Here is a 21419-nt window from a genome sequence, read left to right as displayed (position 1 = left end):
TCCTAATCTGGGTGCATGTCAGAATCACTCAGGGAGCTTTAAAAAGCCCAATGCCCAGGCTGCTTCCCACACCAATTAAATCTGAATATAGGGGTTGGGGTGGGGCCCAGGCCTCTATTTTTTTTTTTAAAGCTCGCAAACAATTCCAATGGGTAGGCAAGGTTGAAAACCTCTGCACTGTAGTACGTGACACTTGCCCTCTGAAGCTTAGTCTTCCCAAATCTACTTGGTAACCAGTTTCCCTTCCTCATTTCTGCCAATAACCTCTTTACAGCTGGAATCTGGAATCAATAATAACAGACTGAGTCACACACATATACAAAAAATACATGCACACATATTTTATTTAACTTAGGCCCTGATTATTAGCATATGAATCAGAAAAACTGAGTGCCTTAGAACTTACATATCCTCTCCAAATCTTTAAAGAACCAAACTCTAAGAACACACATAAAAGATATTTAAGTCATAGAAAACACAACACAAACAAACTTTAATCACCTTCAGGAACCATGATCCAATAATATCTTTAATAGGTTAAGATCTCATTCATCAGTATACAATAAAAAAAATTCCTAAACTTTGATTAAGACATGTGCCCTTAGCAAGAGCACTTAGTCAGAAAGGTTTACCGGTAGCAATTTGAGGTAGCATATTTTGTAAAGTAATAGAAGTCACAGAGCCGTTCTGCAGTTTCTCCAGGACATGAAAGGACAGGCTGTCAGCCTCTGCTCTTGGAAGAGGAAAGTGAATGTGTCTGCACTCATTGGCAAGTCAGTCTGAACTCACCTCCTACCATCTTGCTGTGGCCATCAGTTCACACACTGTGGGTTTAGGAAAAAGACCAGAGCATTTTGATGCTTCTCTGTTCTTGGTGTGGTGACATCCTAGGCTGCGGAGCCAATCTCTTTTTGCTACAGGTAATCTCACTGGCAGGAGTTACATGCACCCAATGAGAAGGGAAATAGGGTGTCATAGTGCCTTTTTAAATTGGCTCTTAGCAATTGAATTAATTAAGAGTAACCAATTCCTCTAAGGCTATAAAGGTTGTTTCTGAATATTTCTTCCATGACTCTGCCCCTTCACAGGTTCTCCCTTTTTTCTCCCCCTGAGTACACTACTTTGGGGTAACATTAAGCTTTCTGCAATTTCCTGGTAAGATGGTGAGCAGAGAAAGTTTTTAAAAATCCACACACAGAAACAACAAAACCTGGCTGCAGGAGGAAACTCAAGAACAGACTTCCTTTGTGCAAGTTGAAATGACACAAGTTTACAGTTCAGGAAAACGGCCTTCTTCTTTTTACAAAAATGTAAATATTCAGTTCAGCTCTGCATTTTAAATACAAATATACTGTCAAAACAGGCTAAAGATTAAAGCTACAAAAATGATCCCAACAACCTCAAACCTTGGTGCAGGCCACGTTTTTGCCCAAGGGTCACAGATTAAAGGGATGTCTAATCTCTAAAAGCCCTTTTATCCCCAAATATGTCCTGTTAGAAAGTTGAACCCTTAGAAGGAATCAGTATACAAATGAATAGAAATAGCACATGTCCAGGCCAAAAAGGGCATGAGCTGGGCCTGAGTTGCCACTCAAAACTGTTATTCAGTATCACAAATCCTCAAAAGGCTGCCTGGGTCCAGATCCCAAAGCATCACTGGACGTGCTGGCCACCCAAGTCAACTGCCGACCCAGAGCTCATGACAACAGAGCATTGGATTTCAAGTATCCAGGGCACTTCGAGAGCTGGGCCTCTCAGGACGCAGGCTGACCCTCAGAAGCCTACACCCTACCCCACAACAACCCATTATACAATAAAGTGAACCCCTGCTTATGGTCATGAGAAAACCTGGGCAGAAGGTGAGGAATAAGAGAAATGCTCTCCATATATACCAGCCTAACAAATACAAATAAATTCTTGAACATTTTATACAACTAGAAGGTGCATATGAGCTGGTAATTTAAGCAATAGCTTTAAACTCTTCTCTTCCCTTTCTGTATCAAACAGGAAAATGGTTCCATTGGGTTAACAGTGTCATTTTAAAATGCCATAAATTAAATAAGTTAGTTCACATTTTTTTCCCCCAGCACTTAAGTTATAGTCAGTCTCTAATGGCCTTTTGAAGTTTGCCTTAACAGCTCCAGGTCTCTTCTGCGGACAGAGCCCGCCCTCTGGCAACCATACTCATCCAGCTGCAAAGGTATGAACTGTTCAAGTAGCCCGAGGCCCTGTCCAGCAGGACTGGTAAACAGCTTAGTCCACGATGGTTTGAAGTTTCCACTAAATCCCAAAAACACAGTACTCCCTAAAACACACAAAGAAAACAGTAACAACAAAAGTTCAATTTGTATATCTACTAGTTCCAGGCAAGAAATGTGGGAGGCCAATTAGAGATAAAACAAAGATGGCTGCAAAACAAAAACAAAAAAAACGACACTTCCTTAGATCAGTGAATAAATAAATTCTTACCACCCACCTCTGGCCCGAAATAACAAACCACATCCCAGCACACTTCCCCTAACAGTATCTCCTTATTTAGGAATTATCTTAATGGTACCCACTCCAGTAAAACAAGCCCCTGAGAATGGCCTGGTAGTTACATTCCACCACAAAAATGCACCTGCTGCTGATCTCATAGAATAACGCAAATACAGATTAAAGATGGTGGTGTGAGAGGTGAGACAGAGGCCTCCTCCTAAAACCGCATATATGAAAATATAATTAATACAACTAATCCTGAAAGAGCAACAGGAAAAAGGGCTGCGCCAGACTGCATACACCTGGAGAAAAGAGCAGACCTCACGGACCACGGTAATGTACCAAAGCTATGGCCCGGTGGGACCCAACCCCAGCTCACCAGCAGGAGGAAGAGAAATGGAGCACGGAGGGAGTGGAAGGCTTGGGACTGCTGAATACCTAACTCCACAGATCTGCTCTGGGAGCACAAACCTACATTTCATGGTGCTTTCATGATACTCTCGTGATTGGGGGACTGGAAAGCTAAGACAGGCAGAATACCTGGAGAGATTGAGATTCCAGCCACTTGTGGAAAGCAGGGATCCATATCCGGCTGCTCTGGTACAAAAGAAAGGCGAGCAGTCTGAGAGACTTCCTAACAAGGAAGCCGTTAGAAAGAGGGCTGCTAAAGGGGCAAGGAGTGCACAGAGCTTAATGCTCAGGAGAAAGGACAGGTAGACAAAATTGTCCAGGTGCACTCTGTCCAGCAGGTTGGGAGCTTTCATGATTTCCAGGTACTCCAGCTCCCTGGCTGGCTGCACAGCTCCAAGGACCCCCGCCGTGATAAGCAGCCTACTGTGCCTTTCTCCCTGCCAGCCCCACCTGGCTCGCAAACTGGCAAATCCTACCCTGGCGTTAGGCCAGCCAGAGAGAAAATCTGTCTACAGCAACTACAAACGCAAAGCATAGAGGCTTACACCTGTGTGCTCATCCCACTGGTTCAGGCAGTGGAGATAGGCATAGAGGCCGGGAAGCAGGAAACAGCTCTTTCCTTCCCCCAGGCACCAATACTACTCCCCTGTGACCCCAGATATTGCTTCAGGGGATGCGCAGCTCCAGAGTAGAGCTTCTGGACACTAGAGGGTGCCATATACAAACATGAAATGCCAAATGAACCTGGTTGAGAGTAAAATTATTATTTCACTCCTGAGAAAGATGACATGGACCACCTCATGACTCTTCCTGAAAGGGAGTTCAAAATAAAAATCATTAACATGCTAATGGAGATACAGAAAGATATTCAAGAACTCAGGAATGAATTCCGGTCAGAGATCCAATTGTTGAAGAGCACAATGGAAGGTATTAAAAGCAGATTAGATAGAAACTAGAGAAGAGGAATACAAAGAAGCTGAGGCACAGAGAATAAAAAGGATATCTAAGAATGAAAGACTATTGAGAGAACTGTGTGACCAATCCAAATGGAACAATATTTGTATTACAGGGGTACCAGAAGAAGAAGAGAGAGAAAAAGAGACAGAAAGTGTCTTTGAGGGAGTAATTGGTGAAAACTTCCCCAATCTGGGGAAGGAGATAGTCTCTCAGGCCATGGAGATGCACACATCTCCCAAAACAAGGGACCCAAGGAAGATAACACCAAGTCATATAATATTAAAATGGCAAAGATAAAGGACAAGGACAGACTATTAAAAGCAGCCAGAGAGAGAAATAAGATCACATACAAAGGAAAGCCCATCAAGCTAACATCAGACTTCTCAGCAGAAACCTTACAGGCCAGAAGGGAGTGACATGATGTATTTAATGCAATTAAGCAGAAGGGTCTGGAATCAAGATTACTTTATCTGGCAAGATTATCATTTTAATTTGAAGGAGGGATTAAAGAATTTCCAGATAAGCAAAAGCTGAGAGAATTTCCTCCCACAAACTATCTCTACAATCTATTTTGGAGGGACTGCTATAAATGGAAGTGTTCCGAAGGTTTAATAGCTGTCACCAAAGGAATTAAAATCACAGTAAAGAAAGTAGAACAGCTAATTACTAATCAAATGCTAAATTAAATTAACTATTCCCAAAGTCAATAAGGGATAGACAAAGTACAGAATATATGATACCTAATATATAAAGAATATATAGGAAGAAAAAGGAGGAGAAAAAGAAAAGAACCCTTAGATTGTGTTTGTAAGAGCATATTAAGTGAGTTAATTTAGACTTAGATAGTAAGGAAGTTAACCTTGAACCTTTGGTAACCACGAATCTAAAGCCTGCAATGGCAATAAGTACATCAAAAAGATCATCCATCATGATCAAGTAGGATTTATTCCAGAGATGCAAGGTTGGTACGACATTCAAAAATCCATCATCATCCACCACATCAACAAAAAGGACAAAAACCACATGATCATCTCCATAGACACTGAAAAAGCATTTGACAAAATTCAACAACCATTCATGATAAAAACTCTCAACAAAATCGGTATAGAGGGCAAATACCTCAACATAATAAAGGCCATATATGACAAACCCACAGCCAACATCATACTTAACAGTGAGAAGCTGAAAGCTTTTCCTTTAAGATCGGGAACAAGACAAGGATGCCTACTTTCCCCACTTCTATTCAACATAGTACTGGAAGTTCAAGCCACAGTAATCAGACAACACAAAGAAATACAAGGCATCCAGACTGGCAAGGAAGAAGTTGAACTATCCCTGTTTCCAGGTGACATGATATTGTACATAAAAAACCCTAAAGAATCCACTCCAAAAGTACTAGATCTACTGTCTGAATTCAGCAAAAGTTGCAAACAGAATACAAAATTAACATACAGAAATCTGTGGCATTCCTATACACTAACAATGAACTAGCAGAGAGAGAAATCAGGAAAACAATTTCATTCACAATTGCATCAAAAAGAATAAAATACCTAGGAATAAACCTAACCAAGGAAGACCTATTCTCTGAAAACTACAAGACACTCATGAGAGAAATTAAAGAAGATACCAATAAATGGAAACACATCCCATGTTCATGGATAGGAAGATTTAATATTGTCAAAATGGTCATCCTGCCTAGAGATTTCTACAGATTCAATGCAATCCCTATCCAAATACCAACAGCATTCTTCAACGAACTAGAGAAAATCATCCTAAAACTCATATGGAACCACAAAAGACCTTGAACAGCCAAAGCTATCCTGAGAAGGAAGAATAAAGCTGGGGGAATTATGCTCCCCAATTTCAAGCTGTACTACATAGCCACAGTAATCAAGACAATTTGGTACTGGCACAAGAACAGAACCACAGACCAATAGAACAGACTAGAGAGCCCTGAAATAAACCCAACCATACATGGTCAATTAATATATGATAAAGGAGCCATGGACATACAATGGGGAAATGACAGCCTTTTCAACAGCTGGTGTTGACGAAACTGGACAGCTACATGCAAGAGAATGAAACTGGATTATTGTTTCACCCCATACACAAAAGTAAACTTGAAATGGATTAAAGACTTGAATGTAAGTCATGAAACCATAAAACTCTTAGAAGAAAACAGATAAATGTCTCCTGAATATAAGCACGAGCAACTTCTTCCTGACTGCGTCTCCCTGAGAAAGGGAAACAAAAGCAAAAATGAATAGACGGGACTATATCAAACTAAAAAGTTTCTGTATAGCAAAGGACACCATCAACATAACAAAAAGGCATCCTACAGTATGGGAGAATATATTTGTAAATGACATATCTAATAAGGGGTTAACCTCCAAAATATATAAAAAACTTACATGCCTCAATACCCAAAAAGCAAATAGCCGATTAACAAATGGGCAGAGGATATGAAGAAAGTTCTCCAAAGAAGAAATTCAGATGGCCGACACATGAAAAGATGCTCCACATCACTAATCATCAGGGAAATGCAAATTAAAACTACAATGAGGTATCACCTCACACCAGTAAGGATGGCCAGCATTGAAAAGACTAAGAACAACAAATGCTGGCGAGGATGCAGAGAAAGGGGAGCCCTCCTACACTGCTGGTGGGAATGTAAGCTAGTTCAACCATTGTGGAAAGCAATATGGAGGTTCCTCAAAAAACTAAAAATAGAAATACCATTTGACCCGGGAATCCCACTCCTTGGAATTTACCCAAAGAATACAACTTCTCAGATTCAAAAAGACATATGCACCCCTATGTTTATTGCAGCACTTTTTACAATAGCCAAGATATGGAAGGAACCTAAGTGCCCATCTGTAGATGAATGGATAAAGAAGATGTGGTACATATATACAATGGAATACTATTCGGCCATAAGAAAGAAACAAATGCTACCATTTGCAACAACACTGATGGAGCTGGAGGACACTATGCTCAGTGAAATAAACCAGGCAGAGAAAGACAAGTACCAAATGATTTCCCTCATTTGTGGAGTATAACAATGAAGCAAAACTGAAGGAACAAAATGGCAGCAGACTCAGAGACTCTAAGAATGAACTAGTGGTTACCAAAGGGGAGGGGTGTGAGAGGGCAGGTGGGGAGGGAGGGAGAAGGGGATTGAGGGGTATTATGTTTAGTACACATGGTGTGGGAGATCACGGGGAAAACAGTGTAGCACAGAGAAGGCACATAGTGAATTGGTGGTGTCTTTCTGCACCGATGGGTACTTGATAGTATGGGTAAATGTACTGAACACATTGTTTTTTCATGTGAAACCTTCATAAGAGTGTATATCTATCATACCTTAATAAAAAATATAAAAAATAAAAATAAATTTAAAAAAGTGTAACACAAATACAAACCTTTGTTATCAAGATAAGCTGGTTTGGCTAATCCCAGAGGTACTAATGAATCTGAAATATTCAACTGCTTTATTTCTCCTCTTGTGATCAATAGAACAATTGACCTGTATGTAAAGATTAGAAAATCAGAGCAAATTTCAATAGGTTAGCATGTATGAATTGAGTACCTTTTCGAACTTAATACAGCACAGAAATACGAGATAAAAGCAAGACTCAAAAAGGAGAAGAAAAAAAAAGTTTTTCAACCCGGCTGTTATCAGTTACCACACCTCTGTTCCACGCAGAACTTATGTGGCTGTTACAAGGAGTCCCTAAATATATGGAAACCAAAGGTTGTTCAGGTCAGTTGACATAGAGGACTGTCTGGGATGCAGTTCTTTCATGGAATAAACTAACTGGTAGAGGTTGTTGGTTTTCCTTGTTTCAGATGCTCTATTTACTTACATTCTATTATCTATTTATTAAATAAGTGGATAAACACCAATTCTAAAAAGAAATAAAATCTGTCCCCTGTGGTTTGTTTTAAATTGCCACCTTTGGTACGTAATCTATAACACATATACTTAGATCTGTGCGTGGATTCTTGATTCTCCAGATCTGTCTCTCTTCTCTGCCAATACTATGAAGGCTTCAAGGTTTATTTTAGCATCTGATAAAACAGGCCTCTTATATTGTTCAGAACATTTATTACTTTCCCCCATTTATTCTTCCAGATGAACTTCAGTATAAACTATCAAGAACAATAGAAACGTAAGCTATTGGAACATTAATCGAAATGTTACATTTGTATCTTAATTTAGGTAGAGTGACATCTTTATAATATTAATTTTCCACCCAGGAACAGGGAGAATCTCTCCTTTTATTCAACCTTTGTTGTATATCCTTTAGTAAAGTGTTTATTTCTTAAGGTAGCAATATATTTATTTAGTAAAGTATTTATTTTCTTAATATAGTAAAGTATTTCTTGACATTTCTGATTAGGATTCTTAAGTTTTAGGTAGGCATAAGATTCTTTGTTGTAGTCTTTCTAAAGCAGTAGTGTCAGAATTACTCAGGAGAGTCCAGTGAGATCACTTACAAGTCCCTAGTCTCCCACTCACATCTCAACATGCACCCAAGTGTCTCCCTAGATGTCACTGCGAGTTGCCCCATAACTTCTTAACACTTAAAAATACAACCTACAGAAAGAACAGTACTCCTAAAAGTATAGCACATAGAATTTTTGCAAACTCAACATACTTACCCACATGAAGAAGCAGAGCACTACCCATAATCTCAAAAGCTTTCCTTTGTCTCCTTTCTAGAAACAACCTAGTGACTTTTTAGTAAGTTGGTTTTAACTCTTAAATCTATATGGTAACTTGCAGGACTATACCTCAGTATCGTGGTGAGATTTATGCCCTGGATGGTTTTAGATGGAATGAGTGAATGCATATGTTTTCAACATTAGGACAAATCTTCCAATCATTTAAGAAAACTGAGGTCTTGGAAAAGAATTCCCTGCAAGTGTCTTAAACCAGGAGATAGAGATATATGTACACACTGACTGTTACAGTCAAATAATCCAATGACTTTATGGATTTATTGAGATCTGGTTCTGTATTTTTGCAAAGACCATGTAAGGGGGGAGATGATTCAAAAGCTAAACAACTTTTCTCCCTGGGAAGCTTAAGTACTTCCCTAAGTGGCTTCACTTAATGAAAGCCTGTTTGTAAATCAATGTCTGCAGCATAGCCAAGAGGACACAAAGGAGCCTGAATCCATCTCCTCGCCTCCAGGTCTATGTGAGCCACCCACAAACAGAAAGGTTTTGCTCATTGGGTCCTTCTTCAGAGACCAACAAGGAAAAACTAATCAGACTAAGAAACTCATCTACTTAAAAATCAATTTACTCCTTTCTAGTCACTTTTAAGTGGCCCCAGTGATGACTTCATATGTTATACGCTGTCCTAGAGTTCTTCTCAAATGGGACAGATGGTGGGGAAGGTAAAGTTGTCTATAAAATTGCTTTAAAATGGTAATGAGCCTTCTGAGCCAACTGGGTGCACCATGGATCAACTAAATAAATAGTAAAAACTGGGATAGTAATGTTCCAAAATACTGAGCTTTTCTCCTAAGTACCTTCCCACCACTTACAAACTCTTCTAACATTCAAGCTTTCACTTATCAATGATAAACAGTTCAGACCACAGGGGCATTGAGCTGAGATGGGGAAGAAACGAACACCTTTCAAGAGCCCTAAATGCCCTCAGTAAAAGGATGGATAGACAAACCGAAGCTCAAAGTAACGCAGGTGTCCACTTTAAGGTGGCTTGTGCCTCTTACAGAGCAAGCTGCACCTACCTTGGAGGAATGCCTGTTTTTAAATATGCCTCCATACGGCTGACATCAGCAAGAGAGAAAACCTTTTTTTCTGTCAACCGGAAGGGAACACTGCAGGCATCCACGATGAGGAGGAAGGCACCTATACTTCGGAAGGTAAAATCAGTGCCATTGACCTGAGAATACAAAAATGTCTTCTGCTGTCATCTCATTTCAATAACCCCAGAATGACCCATCTTTCCAGCCCCTTCCCACTGTTTTTTAAACCCATGAATCAGACTTTATTTCCAGGATTCAAACCGCATATTCCATTTACTCTTTTTCTGCCAACACGGTGCCCGTGTTCTCATAGACTTTGCCTTGGCTGGTCTTGGCTTACTGGATGAAATGCTCTGAGCAAGGTGTGGCAGCCTGCTCTCAACTGTGCAGTATGACTCCTGCAGGTGGAAAGCCTTCATTTTTTTTTAATTGAAGTATCGTTGATATATAATCTTAAATTGGTTCCAAATATACAACACAGTTGTTCAACAGTTACCCATATTACTAAATCCTCATCCCCACTAGTGCAGTTACTATCTGTCAACATAGGAAGATGTTACAGAATCACCAAGTACACTCTCCATGCTGTACTACCATCCCCGTGGAAGGCCTTCATTCTTACACATACTCTCTCTCATCAGGGCCAAAGCATTCTAACTCAGGGATCAGGCAGCAGCCCCTGTACTGCAGCTCCCATAGCTCACACTGCCACATTGGTTCAGAAAAAAAATCATGCCTTAACCCACATAACCCCCCCATTAGAGTTTAGGTTGGGGACATCAGAGAAGCCAGACTGCCTCATCTTCCTTGTTGCATACAGAGCTCTCCTTTCAAATCAAAAGGGAAAAGTAGTAATTTTACTGGATTGAAGCCACAAGCTATTACTATATTTTGTTCACAATTATTGTGAGCTGAAATTTCCAGCCGTCCTCTTTAAATTAAAAAGTTTCGGACCTTTTCGAAAAGAAGTAACTGCAGACGCATTCAAGAATCATTAATTCCTCAGCCGAAAACAAGGAAAATAACCACTAGGCCAAAAAACGATGCAACACTAATTTAAGCCATAGGCACTGTTTCTGTTTAAAATGTGTAAAGCTATAAACTACTTTAAAAATTAACAAAGGACAAATGCTGTCATCTCTACACCTGTCCTTGCTTGGGAAAACTATATTTAAATTTATTTCTAACTACCACTGGTCTCATAGGAATCAAAATGACTTTCTAGCTGTTCTTAAATTGCTCTATCCAGAGAAAAATTCTGAAAATCTCTGAGGCAAAGTGCCATTTTATATTTTGAAAGACTAGAAGGGATTCTCTTATTTTTAAAAATCTATTCAATACTTAAAATTGAGATACATTCGAGGAAAAAATACATAATGATCCTCAACAAACTCAGACTGTCCTATTGAAAGGTACCCCCCAAAACCTTTTGCCTAAAGGAAATACAAAACTTCCTATACACACTAAAGCAATGCCATGTCCTGGCACAGATTCTTCAGGCAATTCCTGTGACAAGTATGAGAAGTAAATACGACAAAAAGTGGTGTTCTATGACTTTTCTGGGGTTCCAAGCACGCGGGTACAGCAATGGAGTCAAACGATGTCTTCAGATTCTGGTGCATAGCCTGACTGAGATTTTTGGGGGCAAAACAATACCTCTTTAATTATCAGGTGAGCTAGTAGAGCAGGGAAATGCAATGCTCCCTTGCCTCCCTAACGCAACTGCCTGCCACCAGACCCCATGCCAACAGGCTGGATCAGGGTTTTCATGAAGTTGACTGCATTAAGATGCTAAGGTAACAAATTTCAAGCCCATAAAATTACATCATGACCATACAAAATGAAGAATTACTAACATAGGGTAATAGGTTTAAGTATATACTTGAGAGGTCTTAGAGTTACATTTAAGTAGGAATATTCTCTTTATTTACAAATGTTGGTTAATAACTCCCCATTTCATCCTCCCCTCTAAAGACATTGTTACTTAAGAGTTTTAAGTTCTAGAGATGGATGGTGGTAATGGTTATACAACAATATGAATGTAATTCATACCTCTGAACTACACACTTAAAAAAGGTTAAGATGGTGAATTTTATGTTTTGTATATTTTTTCATGTAATAGAAGCAACTGGGGGAAAAAAAGAATAAGACTTAATTTTGTGGGTTGGTGACTGTGTTGCCCACAGTCACACTTAAAAAACTGAACACTTAGTGGAGAATGGGCAAAACAGGTGAGGGGATAAAGAGGTACAGACTTCTGATTATAAAATCTGTAAGTCACAGGGGTGTAAAGTAGAGCGTGGGGAATGTAGTCAATAACACTGTCATAACTTTGGTGACAGATGGTAACTAGACATACTATGGTGTGTAATGTACATCAATGTCAAAGCACTATGATGTACCCCAAAACTAATATAATATTGTATGTCAACTATACTTCAATTAAAAAACAAAAACAAAGAAACTGAGCTCCTAAAGAACCACATGAAACTAGGCCAGGCCCGGCTCAGTGTCAGCTGGATGGCTAGATACTCGCTATCCAAGAGCTCTTTATGTGGTGGCACTTGGTTAACCTGGTTTCGGACAGGCCCCATGCCAAGAGCTAGTTACCCGTGTCTAGCTTGGCTCTTAGCCCAAATTCTAGTGTTGACACACAGACTGAGGCCTATAGAGTGGATCCTTGAGCAACACAGGTTTGAACTGCATGGGTCCGTGAAACACAGATTTTTTTCAGTAAATACATTGGACAATATTTTTGATATCTGTGACAATTTAAAAAATTATTTTCTCTACTCTAGCTTATTTAATGGTAAGAATACAGTGTATAATACATAAAAAATTATAAAATATGGGTTGACCAGCTGTTCACGTTATCAGTAAGGCTTCCAGTCAACAGCAGGCTATTAGCAGTGAAGGTTTTGAGGGATCAAAAGTTCTATGTGGGTCTTTGGCTGCCCTGGGGAGGGCTGGTGCCTCTAATGTCACGTTGGTTAAAGGTTAACTTTCTAAGTGGGTAACACTGGGAAAAGACAACTAACACATTGTGCCTTCACCTTCCTCACCTAAAACAGTGAGAGTCAGGCAACCTCAAAACGAAAGGCCAAGGAGATTTCAAACCTTTCATTTACCATATATTAAACAAAAAACGTGGGAGCTTCTTTTATGTCTCTAAAACTAAAGTTAAACAGTTTCTACATGTTGATCATCAGTGGCAATTATGTGTTAACTAAAAATGCCTTTTTCCTAACAGAAATGAAGTCTGGGTGACCTGTAACACTGTTAGTAAGTGAAAGTAATGTGAACAAATCATAACGTTCACCTAAGTAATCAATGAACACAACATACTGAGAAAAAAACTATAATGAATTTACTTAAAAATGCAAATGGTTAGAGGTTTTTATTCCTCTACTGTACTGCTCGTCACCAGTAACCAAAATGTGATTACAAACCATTGACTGTTGCCAGAGATAACTCATGCCCCCAGGGGGAAGGTCAAAGCAAGAAGCTGAGGCAGTGCACACGCCGGACGGTACTCACAGAGATAATGGACAGGTCTCCACGCTGCATCTCTGCTTTATTGGGTGACTTGAACTGCACGGGGAGGTAGCTTGTATGAGGATCGCTAGTAAACACCACCTAAACAGGGAAGAAGTTCCACGTTTATGTCAACTGCATCTTCCTCCAAACGGGAGCCTCAAAATAAACTCAACTATGTCAAACCCAGTGGGAGGTTTGTTTGTTGTTTTTTTACCCCAACTTTTCGTACATATTTCATGACCTGGAATTCTATCTTTTGGGTAAAGGCTTAACCTGAGAAGTGTATGGTCCTCGTTATATGGAACAATCCCAGTTTCAAAATCAGTGTTGTCTCTTGTTAATAAAATCAGTTCTACAAAGGACTGAATAAATGAGTCTTACATTTAAACCTTGTAAATATCTTAAGCAAAAACAGTCACAAATATTTTTAAAGATCCTTTCCAGGCCAGTTATCCTGAGTTGGGACTCAGTCACTCCCACTGGGACTGAGGAAAGAAGCATGAATGACAAGAATCACCCTGCGTGTAACCTTAGAGTGAGCAAACTTGGATATCACCCGGTCTAAATTCATCTGCCTCACCTGCAAAGTGCCCCAGACATTGAGCCACACCTCAAGAGAGGCCTTTATTCCCACTGTTCTATCACACTCAACAGGCGAGTTTTGAATTGCCTCGCTTTCCCACACTTCGCCTTTGCCAATGCTGTTCCCTCCCCATGAATGCCCTTCCCTGTTTCCTTCTATGCCTCCATATCATTCCCCATCTCCCAATCTCACCTCCTCTCTCCTCCCTAAAGGCTCTCTACTCATTCAAAAAGCACTCTTAATTCGTATTACAATTTCACACTTAAAGTATATGTCCTTGTAAACCTATGTCAACAACTGTACTGCAAGGGCCAATAATCATCACGAAACTAAACATTCAGAAGCTGGACATGTCCTTGAAGTTTTAGGTTTGCGGTAAAAAATACATGTGAATTTTCCTACTTACTCCTAATATACACGTGTCTGTTCTTGATATTCAAAGCAAAATTTCCCCTCAAATTTCCAAATAAAAGTGTTGCTCCCACAGGTTTCGAATACTTTGCAAATGTAACAAGTTCACTAATCAATACAATTTTCAAAAAAATGAATTCCAATTAACATCCTAAGCACAAAGAAAAAAGAATGCTAAACATGAATTCATGGAACCATTTAATAAGACAAGCCTAGAAGATTTCCAATGATGATTATTTTATAAATTATAATTGGTATTATAAATTATATAAAGTCTTTTCAGTAATTAAGATAGAGAATTTACTTCCCCACAAAGATTATCTAAAAAATGTCACTTTAACAGTCAAAACATTGCATGGACAGGGAAGGACCCATATAAACTTTGTCTACATGGTTTATTTGTGTTTTAGTTTTAGCTGAATTGGAGAAGAGAGGTGGCCCCGAGATACGAGAGAAGGAAACTGATAGTAAGTTGCCATCAAAAAAAATACTTCTAACAGGAATTGTAACTCTACCTTCCTCTCCCTGCTCTGACTGCCACCAATGGGCAGGAACAATAGAGAAAAATGTCTGAATCAGCAGGACTGGAGCAGGGCCCAAGAATTCAAATTTTTTCAGAAGTTCCCAGGTGCAGCTGATGCTGCCAGTCCGGAAACCATAATTTGAGAACCATTTCCCTTATAACCCACACTTGTTTGTGTAAAGGTTAATTATTAACCAAGGCAGTATTAGACCTATATTTCTTTTTCACCTGGAATTGGTCTGACTTCCTTTGGAAACCCCATGTCCAACTTGAGCTCCTGTTTTGGATTTATTTATATCGCCCTGTTTTCTCAAGACCCAGAAGGAAACCATCTAATAAAGACAATGTCAGGAAAAGTAATTCACTTCCAGCCAGAGTTAGTATTTGTACCTTTAATTACAGGTAAATATAATAGCACATGCTTAGAAATTAAGAGTGGCTTCCCGCCCTTTAAAAAATATAAAAGGAGGTAACTTTCATATGAGCTGCCTTTTCAAAAAAGAAATCTCATTCTGTCAATAACGTATTTTTCTATGTCACTGACATATAAACCCAATAGCACTACTGCTACCGAGTCACATCTGAGAGAGAAAAGATGAGGACCAATAAATCCATAGCCATCCACGGCAAACTGACATATCACAGGGGGAAGGTACATTTATTATAAATTTGGTTTGCTTCTTATAAGCACCACATTCTAGAATGGGCCAAAATTCAAGAGAAATCACACAGTATTTATAAATTGGCAACAGAGACATTTCAAAGAAAACTGTGCCTATTGTGAAGAAATCTTTTTGACTTTTTCTCTCAGGCTACAGCCTATTTTCCCCTCTTTTACCTGGCGGGTCCCACAGCCTTGACAGAGTCCCTTGAGCATGGATGGCATCTGCTTGAGTACTGACGGCTTTCTGTAAAACTGGGGATATGCTTTGGCCATGCAGTTACTGATGTCTTTTGAGTCTGTTGCTGCCTGGATCTTGACTCTTTCGCATCCCTGAGATGAACAGTAACTGTGGCCATCCCTGTGGCTTTTGGCTTTGAGATACAAAAACAGCAACCTGCACAAAACAGAAACCAATCCATGGGGTGTCAGACTGACTTTCAAAGACTTAGAAAAATTCTTCAAGTCAACTCATGGCCAAAGGGACATTCCTTCAATGAAGTAACTTTTCCTTAAGAGAAAAATAAATTACAAAACTAATAAAGCTGTCCCTCTTTCCTTTCTATTTTCCTAGGGTCCTAAGTCAAATGCAGTGAGTTCAGGAAATATTTTGATGACCTGATTCCATTGTTCCGGAAGGCATCGAAGTTGATTTCTGATTTGAATTAGTTCAATGGGTTATATAGGAGGATGGAACTTAGCTTGGCTCAAAAATTCCTTGGAAAACTTTGTACTGAGTTTAGAATTTGGTAAATTAGTGAGGATTAGTTAAGTTTGGTGTTGGTTTATAAATCATTTTGGTTTAAGGCACAAAATTAGAATAATAAAAGCAGAAACTGTGCTTTGTTTGACTAAGGCCAAGATATGGTTTCAAACCAACCCCTGTGATGTTTACTAAGAGCAGATGGGCCTAGGTTCCTTCTGTCTGTACTCTGGTCAAAAGCAAGTGGAATAAACAGCCCCCTCCCCTACCCTGATTCACCCTCTGACTGCCAACATGAATGGAAAAGTAACTGCCAGGCAACAGTGCAACATTGGTCAGCAAACCTGGTCCTTCTAAACCGAAGTCAGGATTCTAAAGGACTTCGTAAAATGTGATGGATTACTGGGGACCCAGAATTCACATTTTAATATGAGGCCAATGAACCATATACAGTTGCAATCATAAGGTAAAAATCAGCTATTGTCCCAACATCCAGTAATTCCAACACACATACATGAGGACTAATGGGGACCTGATTAGGCATGGGTCTTCTGATATATAATTAAAATAATCAAAATTAATAGAATTAAAAAGAATTAGAACCTTAAAATCTGAGAGATTCTAGGAATACTCAGATCAAGAAATATTTCCGATCTTTTTTTTACACATTTAATCATTCATTTGTGATCAACAGACTGTCCTTACGAATTTGGGTGTCCAATTTACTTTTGCAGACAGTCAATTGGGAACGTGGGAAATCTGTTATCTATAGACTAACAATCCAAGTAGGTTAGTTAAGTCTTGAAAATTGGAGACAACTATGATAAGAAAAGACTTAAGCTGATCACACTGGCTGCTGCAGGGGCCCTGGAGGGCAAAGGAGTTGCATCTTATTCAAAACCCAACAAGGCACTTGGCTGAACCCCAGCAATTCCCACAATCACACTTGCCACCCCTTCTTCTCAGCCTGAACTTCTGTCTTATCCAAAACATGCCATGCTTTGTTCTTCTATGCCTCCATGCATTTAATTTAACCAGACTGTTCTTGGGATACCTTACCCATCTATTTTCCCATTTCCTCCTACTCATTCCTCATGAGTTCACCCCAGTATCACCCTCTCGGGATGTCACTGGTCACCCTAGGCCGAACTTCAGGGTTACCTCAAAAGGCACACTGAATATCCCACTATAGGACTTAACAGCATTTAAACCTTTCACTAATTACTTGCTTTTCATGCCCACACCCTTCCATGGTTTGTTAATTCACAGAAGAAATGCTTCTTAGTACTTTTACACGACCCGGACAGCAGAATATAGTAGAAATGTCAACTTAAGGAATGGATACTAAAGGAGCATGCTACTTGCTGGAAGAGTACAGGAGATCGAGCCTACCATAACCCAAAGGCTGAGTTGGGTTAATTGGACAAAAGCAGTCAAAGCCAACAGGACCCCAGGTGAACAGGATTAGAATTAAAAAGTAGAAAGACGCAGCCTACAGAAAGTTGAAAGCAAATATGCCATGGTTAGAACAGTGAATTTTTTTTTTCTCAAACTCAAGGTCAACTTGAGTGACAAGCCTTTAAGGAAGAAAAAACGAGCTTTCATTGAAATATGAACCATACCATGTAACCAATCATCTTTAGAGTTGTTACGGAAAAATAACTTTTTAATTTTCAGTTGTACCTACCGGGTCTTTATTGACAAGGGTAATTTCCCTCTAAATAGCCTTAATAGTATAATACGGCAAACATCTTCACTTGATTCCGTAATTACAAGTGATTCTACTTCTCGAAACCTCTGATAGTGATGAGCAGAGAATTACCCACATTAGCTGCTTTCTCAACAGCTGTCACATCATAACCTATTCATAGTTAGGCTGAAGAACTAGTAATTTCACCATTAAAGAAAAACAGCAATAACTCTCATTCACTGGTTGCACTGAATTACCCCGTGCCGGAGTCAAAATAGAATTTCCTCTCAGACTGTCTCCTCTGCAATTCTTCTAGTGAACGCACGGGCTCATACTCTTCCATTCTGGATAACGAGCCGTTATGCCGCTGTAAAAAGCCAAAAGTGACCTGAAAACTTGTGTTTGATGGATAGCAGAGGCCAACTCGAATCCAGTCGTCCCTATAAAAGAGAGATAATAAACAAATGAATTCCCACTTCAGCCAATATATTTTGAGTTTTACAGCATATGACATTTTAGCCAGCATTTTCTCCTCCTGTAATTTCTGTGTACGGGGAGCCCCTAACAGTGGAAGTCCAGAACCCTGACATACTAACGAATCATCTACCTTTATATGTTACCCAAATTTCTCTTATCAATATATTTACAGTAATATGGCTTACAGAAAGTGTGTTGATTTCAATGGACTTCAGGGAATGTGAATAGAACTTGAATAAAATGTCCTTAGACACCGTGAGAAGATAATAAAATTCGGAGATGAGTGAGTTTGGGTGCACTCAGATGGAACACTAACAGACTGACAGTGGAGGTCTGCACTGGTAAAATCTGTCCAAAGAATTATTTTGTTCCTAAATATATGGTTATACTTTATATTAGGATAAATACCTAGTGGTAAAATTGCTGGCTATAGACGTATAAGTATTTTTAAAGCTTTTTGATGCATATTATACCAAGCTCTCATTACCAAATTATTTTTTCTTACCTAATGTCCTTAGATATAAAATTAATACTTTTTGATAACCATTAAAAATAGTTCTTCCTTTTCCGTCATTTGCTTTATGGGGGACATTTTTAAAATTGTGACTAAAATACACATAACACAAAAAGTAACATTTTAGCCATTTTTAACCGTATAGTTCAGTGGCATTAAGTACACTCAAGAGGTTGTGCAACATTCACCATTATCCATTTCTAGATCTTTTTACCCATTCTAAAGAATTTTAAACACTATGCAACAAGGTCTTACAATTTTTCACACAGGTTTCAGCCAGTAACCCCACTAAAGAATAACTAGAGGGAGGCGGAGCCAACATGGCGGCGTGAGTAGGACAGTGGGAATCTCCTCCCAAAAACATATATACTTTTGAAAATACAACAAACACAACTAGCCCTAAAAGAGACACCAGAAGACGCAGGACAGTGGCCAGACTGCAGCTACACCAGCGAGAACCCAGCGACTGGTGAAAGGGGTAAGATACAAGCCCCGGCCCTGCGGGACCCGAGCGCCCCTCCCCCCAGCTCCCGGCGGGAGAACAATAGGCAGAGCGGGAGGGAGACGGAGCCCAGGACTGCCGAACACCCAGCCCCAGCCATCCGGGCCAGAGCGCAGACACAGTATATGCCCAGGGGGCCCTGGATACTGGGGGAACAGGGAGTAAGACCTCTGAGCGGGTGCCGAAGCTGATGCCCCTGTGACAAAGAAAAGCGGGGACTTTTTGAAAGTCTTAAAGGGACAGGGACTTAACAGCTTGACGGAAACAACCCAGGTCACAGTACAGCAGCTGGAAATTACAGGGAAAACCGGGTGCACTAACCCCCTGGGCAACAGTTCTGAGACCCCTCACGGAGGCAAACAGTCAAGCAGGCCCCCATCCATTACCCTACCGGGCGCTGCGAAAGCAGAGAAGCAGCCTGAGACAAATTCCGCCCACAGAAAGGGAAATTTCTCCCTTCCGGCCAGGCAAGACACAAAGACCCACTCTACACGCAATTACCCAACACAAGCCACTAGGGGTCGCAGTTGTCCCAGTAAAGAAAGGCCAGTAGCAAGTGAAAATTTTGGCCCTCCCAGCTGACAGTCAATAGCACCTGTCAACATGAAAAGGCAAAAAAATATGATCCAGACAAGACTAACCCAGACAGCTTCGGCATCTGCTACATCTTCCCCTGAGAAGGAATCTGGGGAGATAGATTTAGCCAGTCTTCCTGAAAAAGAATTCAAAACAAAAGTCATAACCATGCTGATGGACTTGCAGAGAAATATGCAAGAACTAAGGAAGGAGAATTCAGAAATAAAACAAGCTCTGGAAGGACTTCAAAACAGAATGGACGAGATGCAAGAGACCATTAATGGACTAGAAAACAGAGAACAGGAACGCAGAGAAGCTGATGCAGAGAGAGATAAAAGGATCTCCAGGAATGAAAGAACTTTAAGAGAGCTGAGTGACCAATTGAAAAGGAACAATATAAGAATCATAGGTATTCCAGAAGAAGTAGAGAGAGAAAAGGGGATAGAAAATGTCTTTGAAGAAATAATTGCTGAAAATTTCCCCAAACTAGGGGAAGAAATGGCCTCTCAGACCACAGAGGTACACAGAACTCCCATGACAAGGGATCCAAGGAGGGCAACACCAAGACACATAATAATTAAAATGGCAAAGATCAAAGACAAGGACAAAGTATTAAAGGCAGCCAGAGAGAAAAAAAAGGTTACCTACAAAGGAAAACCCATCAGGCTATCATCAGACTTCTCAACAGAAACCCTACAGGCCAGAAGAGAATGGCATGATATACTTAATGCAATGAAACAGAAGGGCCTCGAACCAAGACTACTGTATCCAGCACGAATATCATTTAAATATGAAGGAGGGATTAAACAATTCCCAGACAAGCAAAAGTTGAGGGAATTTGCCTCCCACAAACCACCTCTACAGGGCATCCTACAGGGACTACTCTAGATGGGAGCACTCCTAAAAAGAGCACACAACAAAACACCCAACATATGAAGAAGGGAGGAGGAGGAATAAGAAGGGAGAGAAATAAAGAATCATCAGACTGTGTTTATAATAGCTCAACAAGCGACTTAAGTTAGACAGTAAGATAGTAAAGAAGCTAACCCTAAACCTTTGGTAACCACAAACTTAAAGCCTGCAATGGCAATAAATTCATACCTTTCAATAATCACCCTAAATGTAAATGGACTGAATGCACCGATCAAAAGACACAGAGTAATAGAATGGATAAAAAAGCAAGATCCATCCATATGCTGCTTACAAGAGACTCACCTCAAACCCAAAGACGCGCACAGACTTAAAGTCAAGGGATGGAAAAAGATATTTCAAGCAAACAACAGAGAGAAGAAAGCAGGTGTTGCAATTCTGGTATCAGACAAAACAGACTTCAAAATAAAGAAAGTAACAAAAGACAAAGAAGGACATTACATAATGATAAAGGGCTCAGTTCATCAAGAGGATATAACCATTATAAATATATATGCACCCAATACAGGAGTACCAACATACCTGAAACAAATATTAATAGAACTAAAGGAGGGAATAGAATGCAATGCATTCATTCTAGGAGACTTCAACACACCACTCACTCCAAAGGACAGATCCACCAGACAGAAAATAAGTAAGGACACAGAGGCACTGAACAACACACTAGAACAGATGGACCTAAT

General features: G+C 39.9%; 1 protein-coding gene across 4 annotated transcripts in view; it reads right to left on the bottom strand.

Annotated features, from left to right (window-relative positions):
* Positions 1-326: 326 nt before the first annotated feature.
* CEMIP2 (cell migration inducing hyaluronidase 2) overlaps positions 327-21419 on the bottom strand; it is an 84866-nt gene continuing 63773 nt past the window's right edge. For 3 of the 4 annotated variants that reach the window (XM_036893412.2, XM_036893410.2, XM_036893413.2), the window contains exons 19-24: positions 17995-18177; positions 15522-15741; positions 13167-13265; positions 9612-9766; positions 7269-7372; positions 327-2305 (exon numbers count right to left, since the gene is read on the bottom strand). In XM_036893412.2, the coding sequence (XP_036749307.2) occupies positions 2109-2305; positions 7269-7372; positions 9612-9766; positions 13167-13265; positions 15522-15741; positions 17995-18177 (958 nt within the window). In that variant the 3' untranslated portion in view covers positions 327-2108. The other variant, XM_036893414.2, reaches the window with a different exon arrangement.

Source organism: Manis pentadactyla, chromosome 3 (genome assembly GCF_030020395.1).
Source record: "Manis pentadactyla isolate mManPen7 chromosome 3, mManPen7.hap1, whole genome shotgun sequence".
Lineage (NCBI taxonomy): Eukaryota > Metazoa > Chordata > Mammalia > Pholidota > Manidae > Manis > Manis pentadactyla.
The sequence above is the reverse complement of the archived record's forward strand: the minus strand, read 5'-3'. Positions and strand labels throughout refer to the sequence as shown.